General features: G+C 39.7%; 3 protein-coding genes, 1 non-coding gene and 1 pseudogene across 4 annotated transcripts; 2 read left to right on the forward strand and 3 right to left on the reverse strand.

Moving 5' to 3' along the window:
• The first annotated feature begins 65 nt into the window (after positions 1–65).
• LOC135642145 (ABC transporter B family member 1-like) lies at positions 66–5,347 on the forward strand. Its single transcript, XM_065158043.1, has 10 exons — positions 66–782; positions 870–924; positions 1,008–1,183; positions 1,253–1,453; positions 1,537–1,796; positions 1,871–2,187; positions 2,259–2,482; positions 2,680–3,053; positions 3,125–3,830; positions 3,915–5,347. The coding sequence occupies exons 1-10, from the start codon at positions 231–233 to the stop codon at positions 5,181–5,183; spliced, it is 4,134 nt and encodes a 1,377-aa protein (XP_065014115.1). The 5' UTR covers positions 66–230; the 3' UTR covers positions 5,184–5,347.
• Positions 5,348–9,760: 4,413 nt separating this feature from the next.
• LOC135672321 (ethylene-responsive transcription factor ERF096-like) lies at positions 9,761–10,413 on the reverse strand. Its single transcript, XM_065180778.1, has one exon. It carries the CDS (start codon positions 10,411–10,413, stop codon positions 10,045–10,047), a length of 369 nt encoding a protein of 122 aa, XP_065036850.1. The 3' UTR covers positions 9,761–10,044.
• A 3,692-nt stretch (positions 10,414–14,105) lies between these two features.
• LOC103980594 (uncharacterized) lies at positions 14,106–19,774 on the reverse strand. Its single transcript, XM_009397031.3, has 9 exons — positions 19,632–19,774; positions 18,105–18,360; positions 17,518–17,689; positions 17,309–17,391; positions 17,130–17,172; positions 15,002–15,058; positions 14,827–14,917; positions 14,632–14,720; positions 14,106–14,497 (listed from the first exon to the last, which is right to left on the reverse strand). The coding sequence occupies exons 1-9, from the start codon at positions 19,726–19,728 to the stop codon at positions 14,390–14,392; spliced, it is 996 nt and encodes a 331-aa protein (XP_009395306.2). The 5' UTR covers positions 19,729–19,774; the 3' UTR covers positions 14,106–14,389.
• Positions 19,775–19,868: 94 nt separating this feature from the next.
• Positions 19,869–26,820, forward strand: LOC135672010 (probable 2-oxoglutarate-dependent dioxygenase SLC1; annotated as a pseudogene).
• On the reverse strand, positions 26,798–26,959 carry LOC135672697 (U1 spliceosomal RNA). The gene has a single exon (XR_010513056.1). It is a non-coding gene; the product is annotated as a U1 spliceosomal RNA (small nuclear RNA).
• Positions 26,960–27,108: the final 149 nt, after the last annotated feature.

A 27,108-nucleotide genomic window follows, 5' to 3' on the forward strand; every position in this document is an offset into this window, starting at 1 on the left:
TCGTTGTAGGAAAAGGATTATGAACAGAAGATTACTTAATGCCATTCCACACTTCTTCTGCAAGTTACGATTGATTAAAGAAAGATTTATGTTTCGAGTAATCTGTGAAAGGTAGTTAAACATGGCAGCAATAAAGAGGGCAGCAGAGACAGGGGACTAAACACGCATACTGCGGAAAGAGAGAGAGGTCGGGGTGGCAAATTCATTGCATGTAGCGTCTGCTCCGAACAATGTCACAGCAGGGTTATGGGCATGAGGAGGAGATGATAAAGCGGAGGGTGGTGGTGGAGGAATGGCGCCAACCTGAGCTGCAGGCCTTCCACCTGTGCTCCCCTCCCCATTCTGCTGCCAACCCTGAAGTCCATCATCAGGCGAACCAGTTGGTGATAGAAGTGGCGGAAAGAGGTGGTGGTGGGCTTGTCGCCGCTGCTGATGCTACGAGCTTAGCTGCTTCTCTTGCTGTTCCTGTTAGTAGCTCTTCTGCCTCTGGCCGTGAGATGGAGGCCGCTAATGGTAACGTCAAGGTGGAAGACCCACAACCGGCAACGGTGGCTAGCAGGCAGGAAGACGTGAAGCCGGCGCCGGAGGCCCCGACGGTGGGATTCAGCCAGCTGTTTCGCTTCGCTGACGGGCTGGATTGCTTGCTGATGGCTATCGGCACCGCCGGGGCCATTGTTCATGGCTGCTCCCTCCCCATTTTCCTCCGCTTCTTCGCCAATCTCGTCAACTCCTTCGGGTCCAACGCCGGCGATCCCGACACCATGGTTCGAGAAGTCGTCAAGGTTCTCTCTCCTCCACCACGACTTCCGTCTCTGTTCCTTTCATTTTGATTGTGTTCGTAGGCCTGATCTTTGTTGACGATTCTGCAGTATGCTTTCTACTTTCTCGTGGTCGGGGCGGCGATATGGGCATCTTCTTGGGCTGGTGAGTTTTCATACTACCGCCTTCTGTACCGTAAAGAGGATGGACTGTGGATTGATGAGGGTGGAACTGTTGACTGCTAACAGAGATATCTTGTTGGATGTGGACGGGGGAGCGGCAATCCACACAGATGAGGATTAAATACCTCGAGGCCGCGCTGAACCAGGACGTGCGCTATTTCGACACCGAGGTGCGCACCTCCGACGTCGTCTACGCCATCAACGCCGACGCGGTCATCGTGCAGGACGCCATCAGCGAGAAGGTGCGCGTCTATTTACATAGTCTGCAGTCTATCGAAATGTTGATATGCGTAGTGGTGGTCTACTTGCAGCTGGGGAACTTCATCCACTACATGGCCACCTTCGTGTCCGGCTTCGTGGTGGGCTTTACCGCGGCGTGGCAGCTAGCGCTCGTCACGCTGGCTGTCGTCCCCCTCATCGCCATCATCGGCGGCATCCACACCTTCACGCTGACCAAGCTCTCCTCCAAGAGCCAGGATGCTCTGGTTCGAGCCAGCAACATCGCAGAGCAGGTCTTCTCCTCATGTTCATATCCCTCTCGATGAGTTTTGCTCATCGGTCCCTACGCGATCCTCATTTCCTTCGTCGATCTCAGGCGCTGGCGCAAATCAGGACGGTGCAGTCCTTCGTCGGCGAGTCGAGCGTTCTCCAGGCCTACTCTTCCGCCCTGAGGGTCGCTCAGAAGATTGGCTACCGGAGTGGATTCGCCAAGGGTTTGGGATTGGGAGCAACCTACTTCACCGTCTTCTGCTGCTATGCATTACTGCTCTGGTACGGAGGGCATCTCGTACGCCACCACCACACCAATGGCGGGCTTGCCATCTCTACCATGTTCGCCGTCATGATTGGAGGACTGTAAGACAAAGGCGTTCCTACCTTCATTTGCTTCTCTGCAAACGCTCTTATCATGGAACTGTAATGCTTGGCAGAGCTCTGGGGCAATCAGCTCCGAGCATGGCTGCATTTGCGAAGGCCAAAGTGGCAGCGGCGAAGATATACCAGACGATCGAGCACGAGCCGAGCATCGATCGGGAGAACGACACCGGGATCGAGTTGGGTGCCATCACGGGGCTTGTGGAGTTGAACAACGTGGATTTTGCTTACCCGTCGAGGCCGGACGTCCCTGTGCTCTGCAACTTCTCCCTGACTGTTGCTGCGGGGAAGACTCTTGCATTGGTTGGGAGCAGCGGCTCTGGCAAGAGCACCGTGGTTTCCCTAATTGAGAGGTTCTATGATCCCACTTCAGGTAAAACCTCAATCTACTGTTTAAATTCATAAATCTGCTACCTACAGCTGCTCATTATTCTCATCTCTTAGGTCAAATTTTGTTCGATGGGCATGACATAAAGACCTTGAAACTGAGATGGCTCAGGCAACAGATTGGGCTTGTGAGCCAGGAGCCTGCCCTCTTTGCAACCACCATTAAAGAGAACCTTCTTCTGGGCAGGGAAGATGCCACTCAGGCAGAGATAGAAGAAGCTGCCAGAGTTGCCAATGCTCATTCTTTCATCGTGAAGCTGAGAGATGGCTATGATTCCCAGGTCTGTTTCCTGTCTACTGGAAAAGAACGCTGTCCTTTCGTGTAGGCTTTGCTTTCTTCGTTTGCTGTTCCTGATCTCTGCTTGTAATGTCTTCAGCCATTTATGCTCCTACATTCTGCTTGTTTGGAGTAATCTGGGTAACTCATTCACTGCCACCACAAGACTGGCTGGCCAACTCATTCTCATTCAAAATGCAGGTGGGGGAGAGGGGGCTGCAGCTCTCCGGTGGCCAAAGGCAGCGCATCGCCATTGCCAGAGCAATGCTGAAGAACCCTGCAATCCTCCTCCTAGATGAGGCCACGAGCGCTCTAGACTCCGAGTCCGAGAAATTCGTGCACGAGGCCCTCGATCGATTCATGATCGGCCGCACCACGCTCGTGATTGCCCACCGCCTCTCGACCATCCGCAAGGCTGACTTCGTCGCGGTTCTCCAGCGAGGGAGCGTCACCGAGATCGGAACGCACGAAGACCTCATGGCGAACGGTGATGATGGTCTTTACGCGACGCTAATTCGGATGCAGGAGCAGGCCCATGAGGCAGCCCTCATCAGTGCCAGGAGGAGCAGCGCAAGGTACGTCGAACTCATTGTAGGTGAACTCGATCAACTTGCTCCGCTCACTTCCTTGTTTCTTTCTCTATTAGGCCTTCGAGTGCGAGAAACTCGGTGAGCTCCCCCATCATTACCCGGAACTCATCATACGGCCGGTCGCCGTACTCCCGCCGTCTCTCCGACTTCAGCACGTCCGAGTTCAGCATCTCGATTGATCCGAGCCACCGGACGAAGAAGCTTGCATTCCGAGACCAGGCCAGCTCGTTCTTGCGCCTCGCCAAGATGAACTCACCGGAATGGACCTACGCGCTCTTAGGCTCGATCGGCTCCATGGTGTGCGGCTCCATGAGTGCCTTCTTTGCGTACGTCCTCAGTGCTGTTCTTAGTGCCTACTATGCTCAGGACTACAACTACATGCGGCGGGAGATCGGCAAGTACTGCTACCTCATGCTCGGTGTGTCCTCTGCTGCTCTCCTCTTCAACACCATGCAGCATCTCTTCTGGGATGTGGTCGGGGAAAATTTGACCAAACGGGTTCGGGAGAAGATGCTCACCTCTGTTCTTCGGAATGAGATCGCGTGGTTTGACAGGGAGGAGAACGGCAGCGCCAGGATCGCCGGTAGACTCACGGCGGATGCTCACAACGTGAGGTCTGCGATTGGTGACCGTATCTCCGTCATCGTGCAGAACACTTCGCTCATGCTTGTTGCCTTCACCGCTGGCTTCGTCCTCGAGTGGCGGCTAGCTCTCGTTCTAATTGCCGTCTTCCCTGTCGTGGTTGCTGCCACAGTTCTGCAGGTAGTATAACATCTCTGTTCTCTGAATATAAGGCTAGAGTTCATATGAACGTCCAAGACTAAATCAAGGAAAACTGTGATGCAGAAAATGTTCATGAAGGGCTTTTCGGGAGACTTAGAAGTGGCTCACGCCAAGGCCACGCAGATTGCCGGCGAGGCAGTGGCCAACGTGCGCACGGTAGCGGCTTTCAATTCGGAGGAAAAGATCACCCAGCTATTTGCAGCGAACCTGCAAAGCCCGCTCCAGCGCTGCTTCTGGAAGGGCCAGGTAGCAGGCGGCAGCTTCGGTGTCGCCCAGTTCCTTCTCTATGCTTCATATGCTCTCGGCCTCTGGTATGCTTCATGGCTGGTGAAACATGGCTTCTCCGACTTCTCCAAGACCATCCGCGTCTTCATGGTGCTCATGGTGTCAGCTAATGGTGCTGCGGAGGCTCTGACACTGGCACCTGACTTCATCAAGGGTGGGCGCGCCATGCGATCAGTGTTTGAAGTAATTGACCGTAAGACCGAAGTAGAGCCGGATGATCCCGACGCCGCTCCCGTCTCCGACCGCCTCCGTGGGGAGGTCGAGCTCAAACATGTCGACTTCGCTTATCCGTCTTGCCCGGACATGCCTGTGTTCCGCGACCTCACCCTGCGAGCTCGAGCCGGGAAGATGCTCGCACTTGTCGGCCCGAGCGGGTGCGGGAAAAGCTCCGTCATTTCATTGATTCAGCGGTTCTACGAGCCCACGTCGGGGCGTGTGCTCATCGACGGGAAGGACATCAGGAAGTACAACTTGAAGTCGCTGCGGCAGGCGATCGCAGTGGTGCCGCAGGAGCCATGTCTGTTCGCTGCGACGATCTTGGAGAACATTGCATACGGAAGAGAAGCAGCGACGGAGGCGGAGGTGGTGGAAGCGGCGACGATGGCGAACGCGGACAAGTTCATATCAGGGCTGCCGGATGGCTACCGGACATGGGTGGGAGAGCGCGGGGTGCAGCTCTCAGGGGGGCAGCGGCAGAGGATAGCGATCGCGCGGGCGCTGGTGAAGAAGGCGCCGATGATGCTGCTTGACGAGGCGACGAGCGCGCTGGACGCGGAGTCGGAGAGGAGCGTGCAGGAGGCGCTCGAGCGGTCCGGCGTGGGACGGACGACCGTGGTGGTGGCGCATCGGCTTGCGACGATAAGGAACGCCCACGTGATCGCGGTGATCGAGGAGGGGAGGGTGGTGGAGCAGGGGTCGCACTCGCACGTTCTCAAACACCACCCGGATGGGTGCTACGCGCGAATGCTGCAGCTGCAGCGCTTCACGAATGGCACGACTGTTGGCGCGCCACCGCCGCTGTCCACCGACGCCAGGGAAACAGAATGATAGAGAGGGGGAGAGCGAGAAAGAGAACAAGAAGACACCGATGGCATTGTAACTCCATTTCACTTTCACTTTTTGCTTAGTTAATTTTTGCTGTGGGGTAAACAAAATTTGCCATGTAAATTTAGTCATCTTAACAGTAAATTTGCCATGATAGTACACTATGCCATAAAATAACAATTACACTTTAAAACACCATTTTTGTATCATTAACCATCCATCGTCTAGTGATTATAAGTATGTTGATAAAGACGATGAAGGTCTAATCTGATAGAGAATATATTATCAGTTAATTATATGATAGATCACGACACCAATGATCAATGAGCTAGGATAAGAAGAAACTTTTTTCTTACTATTTATGACGTTAACTTTTTTCTTATTATTTATGAGGAGAAAGATACCAACAAACTTCCTTCGTACTCTTTACAATCAGATATAAAAGCAAAAGATGGGACTTCCTTTGACTACTCATGTTCGCATTTATATACCTTAAGTTTTTAATTTAAGCGTTAGAGGGACTAAATCGGAAAACCTCTTCCATCATCGATCTTCGTGCAAATGGTGCCTAAGGAGCTCAGTGTTTTCACTTCGGAGATACCTTGGACAATCCTATGCATATGGGTTTAAACCATATCGGGCTAACCAATATGTCAATGATATTTTCTCTCAACATTTTTGTGCTAGAAGAAAGGTCTGATGTCTCAGGAATCTCCACCTACCAACCACTCAATGAGTCTCAAGCGCTCTTGAAATATTGGTATCGCATCGGGTGAGGGAACCCCGATGGGCGTTGGTGCCGGTGTTAATTGATTTGCTGATTGCGGTTGAAGTGGTAGCATCACTTGTTGGGTTAGTTGTGGCAAGAGCAAAGTAACAATTTGCACTATACCAATTAGCGTTTGTACTTATTGGGTGAGGTTTAAAAATACCTCAACGGGAGATGAGAAGATGACTCAAGGTTACGCCCGAGTTGTTAAGTAGATGCCAATATCTCATTGACGTTTATGCTAAGGTTGATGCATCAATGTATGGAAAGGTTGGCTATTGCCCTCATAAGTGAAAGTATTGTGGGTCAAGATAAGACTTTCTCGAGAGGGGTCAAGCAAGTACCTTGTTCCCCAACTGCTAAATTCAATGGATCGTCACACCACCATTTTGTTCCATTTGAATCTCAAATATAGTTGGTAAATTCGACAAATAATTCATTGAGGATCCAACTATGACAAATGGATCAGCACATAAAAGAAATGCGATAAGAATTCCAATAATCTAGAGAGGAAGGGTCGACCAACCCCACATCAAGTCAATCATCATTCACCAATGACATTCAAGAGTCGATCTCGACCAACTTTCGTCTTCCATCATTGAATGCTTTTGACGGTAATACCAGTCCACTAAACAATATCGTTGCTTTCTATACCTAAATATTATTATCTTTTTTGGTAATTGGTAGAGAGGTCACTAATGATAGTATCGGATTAAAAGCTCCTCCGGCAACTCTAAGCTTTTCATATATTTGTAATGATTATGGGAATATTTATATATAATTATTAATTAATATTAATTTTAATTCATGAAGATAGATTTTGAATCCTTATTTATTACATTTTATTTGAATAAACAATTTTGTTTGTCCAGAATTTTATTTGATTTATTCTGAAATTTTTAGTAATATATCTATTAATTTGGAATTACTAGCTTGAATAATATTTTTAATTCATGGAAAATAGTTTTGGAATCTTATTGACTATATATCTGTTCTGAATAATTCAGGATATATTTTTCTCTAACATGAAATATGTTCTTATGATTTTATTTGAATTATTAATGATTTATTAATTTTTCAAAATTTGGAAATACTATTTATGGATATTTAATTCATGGAAAATAGTTTTATGATATTATAAATTATTTTTATATATTCAATTAAATTATTTATAATCTTTGGAATTCTTGGTTGATTATTATGGAATTTTTGAGCTATTATATGATTTATTTTGAAAATTTAAAGTTTTGTTATAACAAAAGGGCAGTAATCTGATTAGATCAGCTCATGTCTGACGCAAGTCAGACCGTTGGTCGGACTGGGTTAGACCCAATTAAGGCGACGACCTGCAGTGGACGTGTTCGACATAGGTTTGATATCGGTTCAACTCGAGCTCCGAACAAGATTCACGCGAGTGCAGTAGCAGTATGGGCTTAGCTCAATCTAACGGACTAGAGTTAGTCGATGGCACAACCTAGTCATGCGTGGCCCATTGCAGCCTGCCAAAGATGACTCGGCCTAGCGCCTGCGGCCCAGATGCGGCCCAATAAAGATGTGGGCTAGAGCTAACACCACAGCATCAACGGGTCTTTTATCAGTTTAGTTTAGGATGATTTCAGATTAATTTAAACTATATTAAACTTGTTTGACTCAAATTGGACCTAACTAAGTCTAAGTTAGACTTAGTTGAGTGTGATTCTGGATTAGTCTTATAAGGATCATAAATTGGTTCAATTAGGTTCTGATTGAACTGAGTCTAGTTCAAATCAGTTGGATCGATTCAAGCAACATTATAGTTAATTATGAGTTAACTAACATATGACAATTGATTAATGATGTTGATTTATCATTTATGAGTTTTATGTTATTGAGATATAACTTAAAACTCGATAACTTATTTATTGAGTTATAACTTAATAACAAATTATTATGGTATATGATTTGTATTGATTTTGTGAAAGTATCATAGGTTTATTAGAGATTTATTATGATGGATTTTAGAAAAAAAGAATATATTTATTAATTATATTGATATTATTAAAGATATATATGATAAGCATTAGAACTATAGAGAGTATTTAGTGAGCTTCTTATTAATGTAGGATTACTTCAAAGATATATATTGGGTCCTTAACTTTGGATAACTTAATTAATCACTTATATGATAGACCCCCTTTAAGTTATGTTATTTATCAATAATATTATCTTAGTTGACGAGAACCCGACAGAATTAAATATAAGTTTGAGCTATGGAGATAATTTTAGAAAATAAATGTTAGATTGAATATGACTAAAATTGAATATATAAACTATAATTTTAGTAATTCTATAAATAAATAGAAGAAATATAATCAAGTTGGATGAATAAAAAAAAAATTTAATAATTTTTTTTAGGTATCTTGGTTCAATTATTTAATAAGATAGAAAGATCGATTAAGATATCATTCATACAGTAAAAATAAAATAGTTAAAATGATGAGCGAACATCATGAATCATGTGTATCATCGAATGCCTTTATGATTAAAAAAAAAAATTTATAAGATAATTATGAAACTGATAGTATTTTGTAGATATGAATGTTGGATAATTAAAAATTATATATATATAATTTATATTATCGAGATAAAATGTTGAGATGGATACGTAAAGTTACTAGGAAAAATATGAAAGCAAATACTTTTATTCATTGATTCTACAAAATTCCCATAGTCTAGATACTGGTTTAATCTAAACAATTCTATTTCAAATATTAAAAGAATATAGATATATATATATATACATATATATATATATACATATACATATATACATATACATATACACACATATATATATATATATATGTATATATGTATATATATGTATATATATACATGTATACATATATATACATATATATTTATATATGTACATATATATATATATACATATATATATATATATACATATATATATATATATACATATATATATATATATGTATATATAACATGAGGCCTAATCATAAAGTCACGGACGATTAGACCTAAACTGGTCAACAAGTCAAACTTTGACTACCGTCGGGGGTCGTCATTCTCGTGTGTGGTACGCGCACTGCTTTGGGCGGTATGTGTACCTGTTGCCGATGATTGGTTGGTTTTTCACCCCAAGAGAGAGAGAGAGAGAGGTCAAACATTCGAAGTGGCGAAGGAAGAAAGTTTGGCTTCCGAACATTCGAGAGGGGAAGGGGTTGCGTCGACTTTAGAAACATATGGGTATAAGAAAAAGTTGGTCAAACATTCAAAATGACGAAGGATGATTTGGTTGAATTCAATATTGCAACAGTTTCCCTCCTGAAAATTGTGTGCTTCTTAGAGATCAAATCAAAAGTCAGAGCCTTTTCTTTGTATTCGCAATATGTTACAGTGGCGAACCTTCTTCGACTGAGAATGAGACCCGAATAATTGGTTGCATATATTAAGTATTAGGTATTAGTGATCCGACGTGTAAATAAATATATACAAAACCTTGCTAAGGGAGCTTCGAAGGACACGCAATAACCCATTTTATGCATGTATCCGATGCTTTAAACTCTTCCATTTGAAGGATGAGCTATGAATTGATTGAATTGAGATGACTGCTGTGGTGTGTTGTTTTTGAACTTGGAAGCATTATTAGTTATAGTCTCTGCTTCTTTACTGTATCATTGCCTGCTACTTTTAGTTTCTACACAAATGAGTGGTAGTCGCTTTCACTTTGATTGTTTAACTGATACAAGAGACTCCTGATTGAACTCAGCCAAACCCAAATACTTACTGTCTGCATCCGATCTCTTCAAAACCATCGAAGACCTCTTCGTCAAACCTAAATCCTTGAAACCCTCATCCAAATTCTCTTTTGCTTCTCGAAGAAGTCAATACAGTCCATTGACTTTTTCCAGTCTTCAAATCCCTCGACTTACTTCGATGAAAACACATGATGAGCAGCTAAATTTGCTCGAATCTGAATCATATATTTATGGAATGCAAACATGATCTTTCTCACGCTTCATGTAACCTAAGCAAAGCTGTCGGAGGCAGCAGAAGAGCTGACAAGAAAGACTGGTATCTCTCGCTTCACTTCTCGTCACCCTTCTCCGACGACGCCAGAAGCTCCTCCAACACCTTGTCATCCAAGCACTCCAGCTCGATCACTTCCCTCCCGGTGGCCGCGCCCTCGCTCTGGCGAGCTCTGCTCGGGGTCGACGAGCTCGCGTGTCGGGAATGGATCTCGCCGGGGAAGTTGAGGACGGCGAGCACGCCGCGCATCTCGTAGGCGGCCCTGTCGTAGGCCCGGGCGGCCTCCTCGGCGGTGTTGAACGTGCCGAGCCAGACGCGGGCGCCGTGCTTGCTGGGGTCGCGTATCTCCGCCGCGTACTTCCCCCACGGACGACGGCGGACCCCCCGGTACTTGGTCTCCCCCTCCTTGCGCTCGCCTTCCTCCATGAAGCGATCACAGTGCGCGATGGAGGACGGCTATGGGGCGTCGTGGGGATTTAAACCGGGAGGGATGTGGTGGGCTACGAAGGACGGATCAGGATCCTCTCCAACGACTGCCTCGACCCGTTCATCATCGGACGGTCAAAATCCAAAGATGATGACTGAACTTGGGAATCAAGTTGCAGGGAATCCTCCCCGCACGAGGGAGGAGCTTTGTAGGATTCTCTACGTGGGATTAAGAGAGAGAAAGAGAGGAGACTTGGATTTGGGTTCGATGTATCTGGATGAGTCAGAGTGATGGCTTTGGAAGGGTCTATTTACTTTTGGGTCGACGCATCACCGTATCCTTTGGTGGAATTTAATCCTCGTGCTCTTTAACCTTAATCTAAACCTGGATTGAAGTCAAGGGAATGACGCAATTAATTTTCGTCGATTTGATGCATATGTTATATGACGTCTGCATGTTTCTTATTATTTTGCGGATACTGTCAAATCGTGTTGTGCTGAAGCGAATGAAGCATGAAAAGACATTTAATTTAAGAGTTGGGTTGACATGGAAAGGTGATGGGAACTGTAAGCCGCCGTTCCCCCACCGATGACCTCATTTTTGTGGAGAAGGAACCCTGAATTGTTTCGTGCTGCAGAACCGATCGGGTCCTGTTTAACTTGTGACAGGTGCAGTTCTTTAGGTAGAACAAATATGTACTGTGGTTCAGCTTAGCGGCATGCCGCCCAATCATTGCTCACCACAGGAAGCATGACAAGTCTCGGTCAAGCATAACGGGAAGAGATCAGTGGCGTCCGTCTCGTGTGCTCCTCCGATCTGTGGTGAACCACCTCCGAACAGAGCCCCCAGGGTAGGAACTCTTGAGGTTGTAACTGGCGCAGGCGGCGGCCATGGCGAGGAGATGCATCCCCGGCGGCTACTGTCGAAGAACTCTTGATAGATATGTCAACGGATGGAGCGGGGACAAGGAGGGCTTGCCGTCCTTATTCCATCGCATCTCTCATATCTTCTCTCTTAATTTTTAATTATTTTATTATTAATATTAGAATAAAAATTATTGGTATTAGATTTAATTCTCAAATATAATATTTTTATTTTATATTATTATTAATAAATATATATTATATATAATCTAATAATAAAAATTAGATACCGACATGGATATTGATAATCACTAATATAATTAATATCTCTATAATTAAAATAATAATATATAATATTTACGTTGATCTTAGAGTCGGAGTCGACGTTTAGACATTCAAGCAAGTAAGGCTAAGCCACCTATGATGAGGATCCAAGGCTCTAGCACTCGGAGGCAAAGAGAATGTCATCGGTGGTGGCACAAACTCGAAGCAATCCTTTATCGTCCAAAGCATCGTTTCACCCCATAAATGACATAGCTTAATATAAACTCAAGTTTCTTTTTCTTTATTTTTTTATAAACAACCTATCTTTTTTTCATCCTTGTGCAATCTCTTAGTGTACTATAATAATAATAAATGTACTTTATAACAACATAGATACGACAACTAAGCAACTATTCAAGCCATTCTTATTTGATCGATACCTTAATTGATACATCACGTGAGATCACCCCTATAACCCCTACAAGACAAATAACATGACACTAATTATATCATGAATTCGACTCATAAGGTCGACTCAGACATGTGACAGACATAATCAAATTGTAACTATGATATAGAAAATTAAGTTAACGTATTGTTACTTGTATCCCTCAAGTTTAACGTATGATTTTATAGTTCATTGATGACCAAATGAATGTTAACCATTCTCAATATTTATCATAACCATAACCCAAATTATCATCTATTATACTATAAAAAAGTGTGTTCTTAGTAACGAAACACTCTTTTGATTGAATATTATCTTATTTTACTTTAGCATATGATTCGATTATCAACGAGTTCATTCTAACTTAAAAGTATCAAAGATACATGCTCCAATTTAAAATTTGAAGGTCCCAACATCAATTCTCAACACCTCCTTTAAGGGTAGACTTAAAAGTGGACCTTGATTTGCTTTGATCCCTAGTCACAAGTGAAGTAATACGATTGTTATAAGATGTTATCTTATAGAAGAATATGCCTTAAATAAGTATTTAAAAAAAAATAAATTACTCTAATAAGTACTAATATAACTTTAACCAAGTTTATTCGAGTACCACAGTGCATACAGGTGCCAATTGACAATTCTCAATTGATCTGACCTAAATGATTTTAGGTAAGTGACCAACCAATGAATATAGTGTTATTTTACTTTGGCATTCATTCTATATTTAAGTATCAAAGAGGTACACTATAACATAGAATTTTAAGGTCTCGATATTAATTCTTGACATATTTTTAGAGAACTAACGAAGTAGATCTTGATTTACTCCGATCACTAGTCACATGTTGGGTAACATAACTATTACAAGAATTTATCCTATAGAACAATATGCCTTAGAGATGTATTTTTCTTAACAAAAATTTTAAATTACTCTAATAAGTACTTGATAAGGGACCATTTGATCGGTCGGCCATTAGTGTGGCTCATAGGCTCATGAGAAATTATTCGATTTGGGCATTAGGCGTATATGCACAGTTTTATCATTTCGGAGCATGTGAGCTCCAAAAGACACCTCTGAGGATGACTTAGAAGTAGATCTTGATTCATTCCGATACATAGTCACATGTTGGGTAACATAACTATTACAAGAACTTATCCTATAGAAGAATATGCCTTAGATATGTATTTTTCTTAACAAAAAGTTTAAATTATTCTAATAAGTACTTGATAAGGGACCATTTGGTCGGTCGGTCATTGGTGTAGCTCGTAGGCTCATGAGGAATTATTCGATTTGAGCATTGGGCATACCTGCATGGTGTTTTATCCTTTCAGAGCATGTGAGCTCCAAAAGGTACTCTGAGGGTGACTTAGAAGTAGATCTTGATTTACTCCGATCCCTAGTCACATGTTGGGTAACATAACTATTACAAGAAGTTATCAATATGCCTTAGATATGTATTTTTCTTAATAAAAAGTTTCAATTACTCTAATAAATACTTGAGAATGGACCATTTGGTCGGTATGCCATTAGTGCGACTCGTAAACTCATGAGGAATTGTTTGATTTGGGCATTGGACGTACCTGCATAGTTTTATCTTTTCGGAGCATATGAACTCCAAAAATTATCTCTAACAATAAGGAAGACATAACGGACTTATGAACCCTTGATTCTCATACTCCTCAACCAACGTGGGACTAAATGATCTTATCAGTACTAATATAACTTTGACCAATCATCTGAGTAGAACGGTGCATACATATCAGGTAACCAATTGACAATCCACATTAATTTTGCGCAAGTGACCAACCAAAGAGCATACTTCTTTCCTTCTATATATATATACATGAAAAAAAATTATCCTCATGAATTTTTTACAGAATAATAATAAAATTTAAAAAACATTGATAACATGCCTCGATAAGTAATTACTTCCACTATCTCGTAGAATAGACTATTCACATTAGCATAAGATGTAGAAAGAGCCAAATGGGAGGAAGCCGATTTAAGATCGTGCCCAATGCTGATTTCTAGAATTACTTGTTGCGGCGATCAATAAGATTTCAAGAGAGATCGACATCCACCAATATGTCATCACAGATCAAAGATTGCTCAAGCTGATGACTAATCAATATCCAAGTAGTGACCATCATTTATTTCTCTTCATGATCTAACTAAATGTCTAACATTTGAGCTATAGATACATAATTCGGTATCAAAATATCAAAGATCAAGTAATGCATCAATCTCACTACAAGCCTCACAACAGGCGATGGACCTCAAAAGGACCTCTGCCTATTAACAGATATTTGCCGCGTCATATTACGTGGTAAAGATGACCAGACCAAGCATTACTTGAAACAGGAACAAAAAGAAATCAATGGACAAGCTAGTTATCAAGCATCTCAATGTTGAAGAGAGAAGGGAGATCCAACAGGAGCCATGAGTCCAAGGTACCGCATTATTCGAAGACGTCGATTTCTTCTCTTTGGATTTTCTGCACATGTTAACTCCTGAAGAAAAAGGAACGAAATTTTGACATAAATGCTAAACATTTCTTCAATGTCTCAACAAGAAAGCATGAAGGACATGCTTTGCACTAAGACAATTTCATGAGCCAAAAATAATTATTAGGATTCCAGCTTACATCAAAATGGACCTTCATTTTTCTTTTCCTTAGGCTCCTCCCTTCATCGGCAGAGTTATTACTTGTGTTACTTGAAGTTTGCCATGTACCTAACAGATTATTTGCAAATGGATCAGATGATGACACGGAAAATATGAGATTTCAGAACTAGTCCTTTGATGAATGAATGAATAAGAACAGGGAAAAAGAATATACCAAGTTTGTCATGTTGATAAGAACTTTTCGGGTTGTCTAAACATCTTTCTAGCAGTGTTCTGGGGCTTGTGTGCACATGTTTGCACAAGGCCTGAATAATTGATAGAATCAAACTTGTACCAGGATGGGATCAAATATCCAAATAAGAGAAGATGCTACAAGGATAAATCTTAACCTGCTTAAGAGCATCTTGAAATGCTTGCAAGGGATTCCTGCTTCTTTCTTCATAGCACTGAACAGAATGAAGATTAATTTAGATAACAGTGCATAATCCAATGAGCATAAAAACTTGAGTAGGAGAAACTATGCTAGATATAAGAATATCAAAAGTTGCAATTTGTCTATAAAGAAATGTGGGATAAAAAAAGTTGAGGCTGAAAAAAGACCAACCATTCTAAGCCCAAAAATGGAACAGATAACAGAAACTTAGTATGCTTACACCTGTTTGGTATATATATTCAGTCTACTTAGGATTAGAGGAACTCTAAAACCAAATCTGTTTGGTTGCAGAATTTTAAAACTGAACTGAACTAGACCAAGGAAAAATAGGTGAAGTTAAACCACCTATTTGGCTTAGGTTGGTCATGTTGCTAGTGCTAAAAAATGTCATGTTTATACAAACATTAGCATATAAGCATAAAATATAAATCTATACATATACAGATCAATATGATTATATCATAGCAGGCTTGTTGGTTTTGACAGTTCTCTTAAATTCCAAATGGAAAAGATCCAAGTTTGGTTTTCCGCTTCCCAAACTGATTGTAACTAGAACCACAGAATAAGGAATGAAAACCAAACTGAACTTGTCAGTGCAGTTTGTTATCTTGATTTTGTTTGGTTCATTACTTCATTTCAGTGATTTAAAAAGCGCTAGGCGCCAAAAGGCGCTAAGGTCCAAAAACGCCCGAGGCGCTAGGCGCTCGCCCGAGCGAAACGAAGCGCTAAAATATAAAAATATATAATATAATTAATAAATATAATTATTTAAAATTTTAAATAAAAATATGCTATTAAATTAAGAAAATTAACCGTATTAAAATCAAAATAATATATTATTAATCTAATAAATATAAATACTATTATTAATATACTGTTAACAATATATTGTATACTGTTAACAGTATACAGAAGGAGAAAGAAGAGGAGTGTAAGGGGGTGCTGATTGAGAAAAGAGGAAGCGGTAGCAGCAGCGGCAATGGGAGCGGGAGTGTAAGGAGGCAACGGCAGCGGTAGCGAGCAGCGACAACGGCGAGCAGCGGGAGCGACAACGGCAACGAGCAGGGTTAGGGTTGGGCAACGACAGCTGATATCGGTTTTAGTTGGTTCGATTGAACCAACTAACCACCGGAGACCGAACCAGACCTAAAATCCTGGTTCGGTCGCCTGGTTTAACCCAAGCGCTCGCCCGAAGCCAGCGCCTGGGCTCGGGCGAGCACCCAGGCGACGCCTCTTTGAAGCACGCCACCTGGAAGTGAAGCGAGGCGCTCCGGCCTGGCCTCACCTCGCCCGAGCGCCCAAGTGCCTTTTTAAATCACTGCTTCATTTGCCAGCTAAAATCAGTTAAATGATCATATATCAGTTTTAGAGTACTATACATGGAAGCGCCATTCAGTTTTGATGTTATCAGCTTTCCAGGTGGACTACTTCATTATTTATTTTGGGTTATGGAAGAAAACTGGAGTCAATTGGTCCCTTATAAAGCATTCAATTTCATGTCTACATTTAGCTAGCCCGTCTGCATGCAGCATGAAAAATGATTAAATCTCATTTTGAGGATAAAATATCTTCATCTCTCTACCTGATTTAGATTGAATAACTTATCAGTGATATGCATGTCAAACAGTGAACATCTGCAGCAACAATGATGCACCATGTAAGCATCATATAAACATTTTTGGTGCAAATATCAATGAGGAAAACTATCAAAAGTTTATCTACACAAGACTAGGATTTAGCATTAATATCACAGGAACATCTCATAGTATTTAACAGTAACATGATCAATTTTCATCATGAACATGTCAAATAAGGCCTCATTTCCAAACTTTGCATTGAGGATAACTCAAAAATAGTGGTTCTCACCTGCATGCAAAATTGGAAAGCTTGATATGGACGATTATCAAGAAAACTTGATATAGACCATTATCAACTAGGCTAAAGCTATTGAAGATCCAAAATCACATCCTCTTATAGATGGATGTATATGTTAAAGCAGAAGGTAAATTTTGTGATAGTGTGAGATACTGAGATGAACTACAAAGCGGTATTTAAGAAAGTATTTGTGAAGAATAAGTACTCACATAATCAAATTCTGACAGATCTCTAGCTGGTTCTAGCCAAGCACTGAAAAGAGAGAGAGAGAGAGAGAGAGAGAGAGAGAGAGAAGATAAGCAGATTCAAAGTTTAGCAATCATTAAGACAATTCCAAAGCAAATTGTTTTGAACTTGAACTACCTACACCTGGTAATACTGTACTTACTGTTCCTTGCTCCCATAAAGCTGCACTAGAATATGTCCAATATGATTGTTTTTAGTACACTCAAGAGATCTCTCATCCATGACCTAAGTATTTGCATTTAAGAAAGTAGTTAAGAATATTACTGAGGCTTGACTATAGAAAAGAAACAAAAGCAGGAAAAAGAGGAATGAATCAGAGTCCATCAAAATAAACAGTAAACATATCAGAACCTCTGCAGGCCACCAGTCATGATATGCAGTTTTAGCCCATACGGTACTTCCTGGAGCTAACCAAGAATCTCCATTCCTCCCAGTTGGGCACAAAGATCCATCTACAGTAAATGGTGCCGGTCCTGCTAACGAGTGGGTTAAAACACGATCATTTGAATTCAATCCATTTTTACTGCATCAAAGAGGAAACTTTAGATTACAAATATGCTAAACAGTAAAAGCAACGGTACACCATCTTATTAAATTGGAGTAAACAAGCATTTTAAAAAAAATCACACATTAACTTGAACATCGTTAGAGCCAAAATATTATTAAGCTATGAAAAAATAAAAAACTCTGAAAAATCTTGATCAATGACAAAATCATACATGTCAAGAAAAATATATGAAATAAGAAGTGTAAAAGAACTCATTTTTACACATCCAGGGCCTATTAGTCATTATAATTCTTTAAAAAGAAAAAAAATTTAAGATCTTACCCCTATATCTGATAGATGAGAAGCAACTAGAAGGAGAAAGAACTGGCAATAAGTTAAGAAGGTATTCAATCAGAAGAATTACACTGTCATATTATAAACAAAAGTTTACCATGCTTGACGTGCAAAAACAGTTTTGCAGGTATCCATTAAAGAAATTTGATCAACTGATTCAACTTCAAGTACTGGTACTTCTACAGACTCCAAAATTGTCTCTCTATCTTTTCCATCCCATGAAATGCTACATTTCAATACGTTGGGTATTTTTTCATTATCAATAGAGAGAGGTCCAATGCTGGCTTCAAGGCTAATATCTGTCATGCCACTGGCAGAACCATCCTTGCTGTTTAATAATTCAGATAAAGAACCTGTCAATCAAAATACAAAGTTAATATATTTTTTCTTCCAAGGTTCTTCTAAAATTATAAGATGATACAACAGCTGACTTACCAAGCAAAAGAAAGACACAACACCTTATAGAGCTTTAGGGCACTTAAGTTACAAATATTCATGAATAAAAAATGCATAAAAGACAAGAAAAACTAAATTCTGACTTTTGGTTATCTCTTTGACATATAAGCAACCCGTAGATGGTTGATCAATGTTTTTCCAGCAAAAAATAGAGTAGACAGGTCAATAAAAGAATGCTAAAATAAATGTACAGTTACATACTAACAAATCAGGAAATAAAGTATTTTGAAAAACAACAAAAGAAAAAGCAACTCTTTTTTTCAAAATTAATTTTTTTCCATTACAAGATGCTCTTACACAAACTCGAACCTGATACCTAATAATCAGGCAATACTGCAGTAACCACCCTAGACTCATGCCATGGCTATTAAACAAAGGTAAGAGATGAATAACACTTCATGAAACAACAAAGAAGAAATGAAGGCATTAGCGCTTAGTTGACTTAGCCGAATGGCCTGTAGCTAATTATTAGGAATGATAAAGACACTACTCTAGATTCATGCAATGGCTGTTAAACAAAGGTACGAGCAAGTATGTTGTTCATGAGAAAAAGAGGAACTGTAAGAACATTTGGAATACCAATACTTTGTCAAAGAAACATAACTTGATGCCATACGACACCGACAACATGTCAAAAGATCATCTTAACCCAAAATTTAGGCGACCAGGTGGGGTATATATCAAAGCTCTTCTAACCTACAAACATTTAGATCTAAATTGTAATGGAAACCACTTAAAAGACTTCCAATAAACTTATGCAACATCACATTACCACTCCAAAGTCCAAGCTATAACATCGAAATGAAGCATCACACTGTATTTCCTGCACTAATAGAACTTGTATCCTCTGAAAAAAAAAAAAAAAATTGGAGTCTATTTGATTGGCATTTTCTGTTCAAAATAGCGAGTTCAGATAATAATCGTATAGATTAATTTACACTTTTTTCATATAATTAACAAATAATCCAAGAGATCATGCTCCTCCAAAATCTGTCAAAGCCATACCAAGCTTTCAAAATCCATCAAACTCCAGCTTAAAACTAGTACCTTTCGAATAATCCGAACAAAATATCAAGGAGAATCCATGACATGCGATGAGAAGAACTGGAATTGACATCATGGAAGTGGAGAACCAAGGGAAAAGAAAGGGGGAGAAAGGCGGGTGAACCTTGGAGAGGACTCCTGCGGGCTTTACGTGTTCTCGGTCGCCGGCTGCTCTTCGGTACCAGAGGAGAATCGAACACCAGGGTTGATCTGCTCTTCATCGAGGGAGATCAGAAGCCGCTCAGAGAAATTGAGGGGAACCCTCTCGTGACGCGAAGGATAATATATATATACATATATATATATATATATATATAAGATAAATGTGGGAAATAAGAGTATTGGCCGATCTTACGATATAATGGTGGGTGGAAACGGGTACCGTGGTCGTCGATGGGACTTGGGACCCACCCTTAGCGAACCAGTGTTGGATGGGGCCCGCGGATGGTAGGTCTCGTGTTTGCGGGGTAATCAAGTATTGTTTGTGTACTTAGTCGTCTCATCTAAACTCTCCATCTCTTCGGTTGTGGCGTATCTCCTCCGTCCGTTGTTGTGATCCCGGTGGATCCAACGGACATCCCCAGTCTCCGGTCACCGAGTTGAACCAATACCGTATTCAGTCATCTGTCACTCGACCCACGTTTGACTCGAATTCAAAATCAATTAATACCCTTTTCCATCACCTTTCACCGTCCGATTCATCGGCTCAAGCTTTGAGAAGGCAAAATTAGGGACGGAGGAATCCATCAATTAGATCCGACCCCGATGGATTAATCGATCCAAACTTGTTAATTATAGTGCTATCATTATCCTCATAATTAGTTGAAGTTAATGATAGTACATGTTATCAAAAAAATATAATTAGCGGCAAAATCTATTGTGCATACGAGGCTAAGTTGTAACATTCCTTCTAGCCCTATAAATAAATAGATAATTTCTACTTAATCTATCGATATAGTTATATCGACTCTCATATTATTTATTATAATTTAATCAGATAAAATAATTATTTATTGAATTCGAACACTCAAATTAGTGACAATACATCTATTAATTATTTTAAATATTTTAATATTATCGTAAAATAAATATAATTATTATCAAAATCAAAATCTAACATTGTGCATGAGAGAATAAATTGTAATATCTTCTACCTAATTATTTTCTACTCAAACTCTCGTTACATCAGATATCATTTGTTATGACATAAAATAATTCAATCATTATTCTTATTAGGTACGAAGCATTAGCTCACAATTCTTATATCCCAATTAATAGTAAAATATCACTAAGATTTTTCAGGTCAAATCAATTTTTCTCTCGCTCGTATTATGGGACTACGTATAATCAGCCAACTCGAGTTGAAGTCTTCAAACCCAAAGTCAAATCTCATATGTATATGAGACTTAGTTGATGGCTTTGTGATATCACTTATCTTTTGTTCTATCTATACTCAATCATTTCTTATTAGTCGTTTATTATGTTTAGTATTTTATTATATTTAATACTAGGTTGGCTTTATGCTAATGACTAACTATACAGGATGTTGGACTCATTATATATTTTTTAATCTTAACCACTAATCAAGAATATTTAATCTTAAATCAATTGAAATATGAGTTTGACCTGAAGAACTCTAATTTAATTTAAATTAAAACACTAATCATCGAGTGCTAACTTGTTGTTACCATTAAATGTGAACATTCCTTTTGCATTTCCATGTAAAATTGAATTGGAAATAGATATCAAAATTAGAAAAATAGTTTTCTAATATTAAACGCATCTCACTTCTTTCTTAAAAAATTATGAGTCTCTATGTTTGTTATATTTTTCGTGAAAAATATAATATATATATATAATTCTCAAATAATCGTATTAAATTAGATAGTGACATCCAAGTCATATTAAATATCATATATGCCCCAACAAAAAAATTATACCTCTAGTGTGTGTATGTATGATACTATCATGTCAAAATTTTATGTTAGAACAAGAGTTACTAAGAATAATAATCTATGGTCAATCTGTAGAGACACATGAAGTTGCAGTCAAAATCAACTAAGTAATTCATAATAGCATAACACATAAAAGGAATATTTCCTCGATAAAATCAGCCATATATAAAGTAATTTCTTCATATATATTTTTATTCCAAACTTATAAGACAAATGAACGTATACTAAGATAACGGGCTTTGCCAAATAAACATCTAGTGCAATCTTTTATAAGGAAATAATGATCCTACTCTCACACAGCCTTGCTGGCTCACAGCCACTAACATTTCTGATCCTACTATGAAAAGAATGTTAAAATAATGCATTGTCTCTGGTCATGGAAGAAGAAAGCATCAGCATGGGTTGGCTCCATTTAATGCCAAAAGGCCAGTTTAGAAGGCTCATGTAGATTGATAGCCATTAATTTGAATAATGGGATATGGATGTGGTCAATTCAAAGCATGACGACAGTGTTGTATGGTCCTCTAAAAGGTCAACTCCTTCCTACTTCTTTCATGAATCCTTCACATCCCATTAGAATGCAAATCTTTCATTCAAAACACACACACACACACACACACACACACACACACACACACACATATATATATATATATATATACTAGTTTAGCAAAGTCATAATGTGTTGTCTTCCTTCCTTTGTCTCCTCCAGTGGTTGGTTGGTTGGTTGTTTGTGACATTACTCAAAATAAAGCTCTTACTACAAAGAACAGGTCAAACTCTAACATTGCATGCAAGTCTTGGCATGTCAAGAACTTACACTGGAAGTGTGATAACAAAGGTGGATGATCCTCCCACTGCAACCTTAGAAGAACAGGCTTACTGTTGTTTCTTGCAGGATTTCCCCCAAAGCAATCTCTTCTTTTTATCTCCTGTTCCTCGATGTTTGTACGTTGTGAAGACTTAAGTTCTATCACTATCCAGCGCAGGACAAATCCACGAGTCAAATGTGTAGGTGACTTGTATTTGTTTGTGCTGTCCCCAAAAGCCGCATTTCTAACAGTTGTCTTCGTTCCTCTGTGGTTGACCTCCATTCCTTTCTCCTCCTCTCCCTTATATACCAAACAAGTCCACCACTCTCAACACCATCAATACAAAGGAAACACAAATGGACATGGCGGTTCAAGGCAAGAGGGGAGGCGAGATGCGAGACCAATTACATGAAGCGGGTGAGGCACCTCTGTGACAATGGCATTACAAAGGTTCCCAGCAAGTACGTCTTGCCCCTCCCCGACCGGCCTCAACTCACCCCGGCAGCTCGTAAGCCAAGTCTGAAGCTTCCTGTCATCGATGTCGGTCAGCTGCTTTCGCCCGATCGCACCGAAGTTCTCGCGACGTTAGACCGAACTTGCAAGGAGTATGGCTTCTTTCAGGTAATGACCTTTTAATTTGCAGCTATACGTGAATAGTTTGTGGTGGTGAACCACTGCATGCAGACGGTGAACCACAGCATTGCCGGTGAAGTCACTAGGAGAATGATCGACGTGGGGAAGAGATTCTTCGAGCTTCGTTTCGAGGAGAGAGCGAAGTATATGAAGACCGACGTAAGGGGGCCAGTGACGTACGGGACGAGCTTCAACCAGACGAAGGATCGCGTGTTTTGTTGGAGGGATTTCTTGCAGCTCAGCTGCCATCCCCTCGACAGTGTTCTTCCATGGTGGCCTACTTCTCCCATGGACTTGAGGTCATAGCCCCCACACCCCTTTGTAATACGGAACAAATAGAAAATTATTCGTTATCATTTATCTTTTTTTTATATCATATTATTAATTTTTATGTTTTATATTTTTTTCAATAATCTCATATTATTAGTTAGCTAATTTTCAAGATCTACGATTAGTATAAATAAACACCTCTCTAAGTATTATAAAGATTTCTTTCATGGAGTTGATTTATCGTGTTCTCTTTTATAAGGTCATTTTACTAGAATCCTTTCTAATAATAATTTATTATTTTATTTTTGTTCTATTTTAGTTGGTATCTAATTTGGTGAGATACATTATTTGAACAATTCTAAAAAATGAAGTAATTTTTTAAAGGAAGATTATTACCCTAAAGAATAACTACTATTCCAACGATATCAAAACTATATCCAAGGCACTTATCTATAATTGAGTATGCTGATAAATTCTTATATCTTTCAACCAAATATTACATATCAACACCAACAGATAACAAGGTAGGACTGAAATTTATTATTAAAAATAAAATGTTTTTAAGTCTAATATAGATAGTAGATGAAGCTCATAATATGACATTAAAGGTTGAGATATTATTGACTCGACCTCCAATTGCTACCTGGCAATTTTCTACTTTGACAACATGACATATTCTTAACAAAGAGAAGCAAGTTATGAATAAATCAATGCAACCTACAAAACATGGCACAAATATCAGAGAAGGGGAACACGTTGTATATGTTGTAAAAAGATTATTACTCATATCAAAGCAAGAAGATCCATATCGACGTAAGAAAATATTTCATTCTCGATATAGTGTTAATAAAAAAAAATTTGTACATTGATCATAGACAATGGAATTTATAAAAATATTATATCTAAATCAAGGGTAAGGTGTTGAAAATTATAAATAAAAGCTTATCTAACACCATACAAGCATTGTAATTAAGATTTGTAGAGTTACTCTCTCGATTAGGAAAAGCTAAAAGGAGTAAGTTATATATGAAGTAGTTGATATAGATATATGCCATGTACTACTTAGAAGGCCATAGTAGTATGATCTAAATATAACTCATCTTGAAAGAAAGAATATTTATGTATTCTAGTAGAACGAGAAAAAGATTATCATTCGTTCAACTAATAAAAAGTTAGATGAATCTAATACTTCTAAAGTGGAGGGGAAGTCTTTCTTATCGATTTTCAATTTATTGAAGAAATTCATTGCTAATACTAAGAAACAAAAGTATGTTTCTTATTACAAAGGAATAAGAGTCGTAAAGATTATAAAAGAGTTAAGATTGATATCGAAAGAATTCAAAGATATCACCCCTAAAGAGTTACTAGATGGACTTTTATCCATGAGAGATGTTCAACACTAAATTGATTTGACTTTATAGAAGTAAGTCTACCAAATTTACCTTATCGGATGGACCCAAAAAGGAATACGAAAGAAACATATTTGAGAAATTATGAGCCCATGTGTTATCCTAGCTTTGCTGACACCCAAAAAAGATGAAAGCTGAAAGATGTGCGTAAATAGCGAGGTCATCAACAAAATCACGGTTAGGTATCGCTTTCCCATGCCTTGACTAGAAGATATGTTAGATTAACTACAAGGCTCTAAGATATTCTTAAAGATTGATCTCCGCAATAGATATCATTAAATCTGTATAATGCCTAGAGACGAATGGAAGACTACATTCAAGACAAGAGAAGGCTTATATGAATAGTTAGTTATGTCATTTGGGTTGTCCAATACATTGAGTATATTCATGAGACTTATGAATCATGTGCTTAATCATTCATCGAAAAATTTATAGTAGTCTACTTTGATGACATTTTAACCTACGGACATAGAGAAGAACATATGGACCACTTAGGACAAGTCTTAACTATTTTTCAAGATAATAAGTTATATATCAATTTGAAGAAGTGTGACTTCCTGACAAATTAACTAATTTTCTTAGTGTTCATTGTGAGTGTTGATAGGATTTATATAGATAAAGAAAAGATTCATATCATTCAAGAGTGGCCTACCCATTGTCACATATGTAAAGAGCTTTCATAGTCTTACTACTTTGTAATTAGAAACTTTAACAGTATTGTTGCTCTTATCACTGACGGTTTGAAAAAAGAAAAGTTTAAGCTACTAATGTTTAGTACAAGGAAGTAGTTGATAAGCATATGAGAGAAAATGTGTTCAAAAAAGGATATATGATTATGGTATACTTACGGAAAGAGAGATTTCTCCTAAGTATTTATAAAAAATCAAAGCCGAAGAAGTATGGTCCCTATAAAGTCTTAAAAAAATCAATAACAATATCTATGTGATTGTTATATCTATGTGATTGTTATATGGTCCCTAGGAATCTCAAAAACCTTCGAGACTTATATGATTACTTTCTAAGTGAGAATCCATTATATCCAAACGTAAACTCGATGATGAGTTTTTCTCAAATGGAATGAATTAATGCAGAACAAACAGAAGAAAACTATTCTCAAAAGAGTCTAAAGTTATCACTTATCATTTTTTAATCTCATATTATTAATTTTTATATTTTATATTTTTTTTAATAATCTCACATTGTTAGTTAGTTAATTTTTAAGATATAGAACTAGTATAAAAAAAGATCTATCTAAGTCTATAAAATTATCAAAAAAATAATATCTTCAGATATTGTAAAAATTTTCTCCACTTAATTTTTCTCATTCTTCTTTGTCAGTCAGTTTACTACCATCTTTTTTAATAGTAATTTTTTATTTTATTTACATTCTGCGTCACTTTGCTTTCTCATCAAGGTGCCAACGAGAGGGATTGCATACCTGCTTCTTAATCTGACGCAGTCAATGACAGGGATGCAGTGGTCTCATATGCCAAGCACATCAAGTCCTTGTTCTTGGTCCTCATGGCGGCCGTCCCCGAGAGCCTCGGTGCGGATCCTGCAATCCTAAAAGAGTTCGACGATGGATCGCAACTAATGGCGATCAACTGCTACCCGGCGTGCACTGAGACCGATCTCACCCTCGGGATGCCACCCCATTCCGACTATGGCTTCCTCACCTTCGTCCTCCAGGACGAGCTCTAGGGCCTGCAGGTGCTGCACAGGGGCGAGTGGATCACCGTCGAGCCTCTCCCCAACTCCGTCATCGTCAACGTCGGCGATCACCTGGAGGTATGTAATCAATACCGATGCTTGACAAGTTCCTATCGCAGTCTCGTTTAGGTCAACTAGCTTCATGTGTTCAGATATATAGCAACCGGAGGTACAAGATAGTCCTGCACCGTGCACTCGTCAACACATCCAAGTCGCGGCTGTCGATGGCGTCCCTCCACAGCGTCTCCTTCGACAGAGTGGTCCGCCTGTCGCCAGAGCTCGTCGACAAAGACCATCCGAAGCTGTACAAAGACACCGACTTCGCCGCATTCCTTACCGACACCTCCTGCTGCGAGACGAAGCACAAACACTTCCTGGAGTCGAGGAAGGACTGGCGCCGTACAAATCCAAGGGCCAGAGTTGACTTACCATTGAGAGACTATAAAGATTCGAAATGGATATGCATTATAAACGACGACATAGATTTGATGTTTGGTTCGGGCAGGGGCCGCGCGAACGCGTAATCCCTCTAACACAAATTATGACGTCCAGTCTCCCGCTTTGGGGAGATGGTAGAGCAGAGTACCTCCCAAGTGCAATGGAGACCACTGCCCTAAGCCACGGATCTTCTTGATCACCCGTCGACCCCGTCCAGGTAAGTATGGTCTTACGCCGGCCAGGAGTCTTCTTTTCTACACCTCTTGCCTCACCTGCCCACCTCTTGCAGTCGATGTGGTACTAAAACATATCGATCGTTCCGTTGCTTTTGGGTAATGTTTCGGACTCACCGCACACTCTTAGCTACGAAGTCA

This window comes from Musa acuminata, chromosome BXJ1-4, assembly GCF_036884655.1.
Source record: "Musa acuminata AAA Group cultivar baxijiao chromosome BXJ1-4, Cavendish_Baxijiao_AAA, whole genome shotgun sequence".
NCBI classification, from domain to species: Eukaryota; Viridiplantae; Streptophyta; class Magnoliopsida; order Zingiberales; family Musaceae; genus Musa; species Musa acuminata.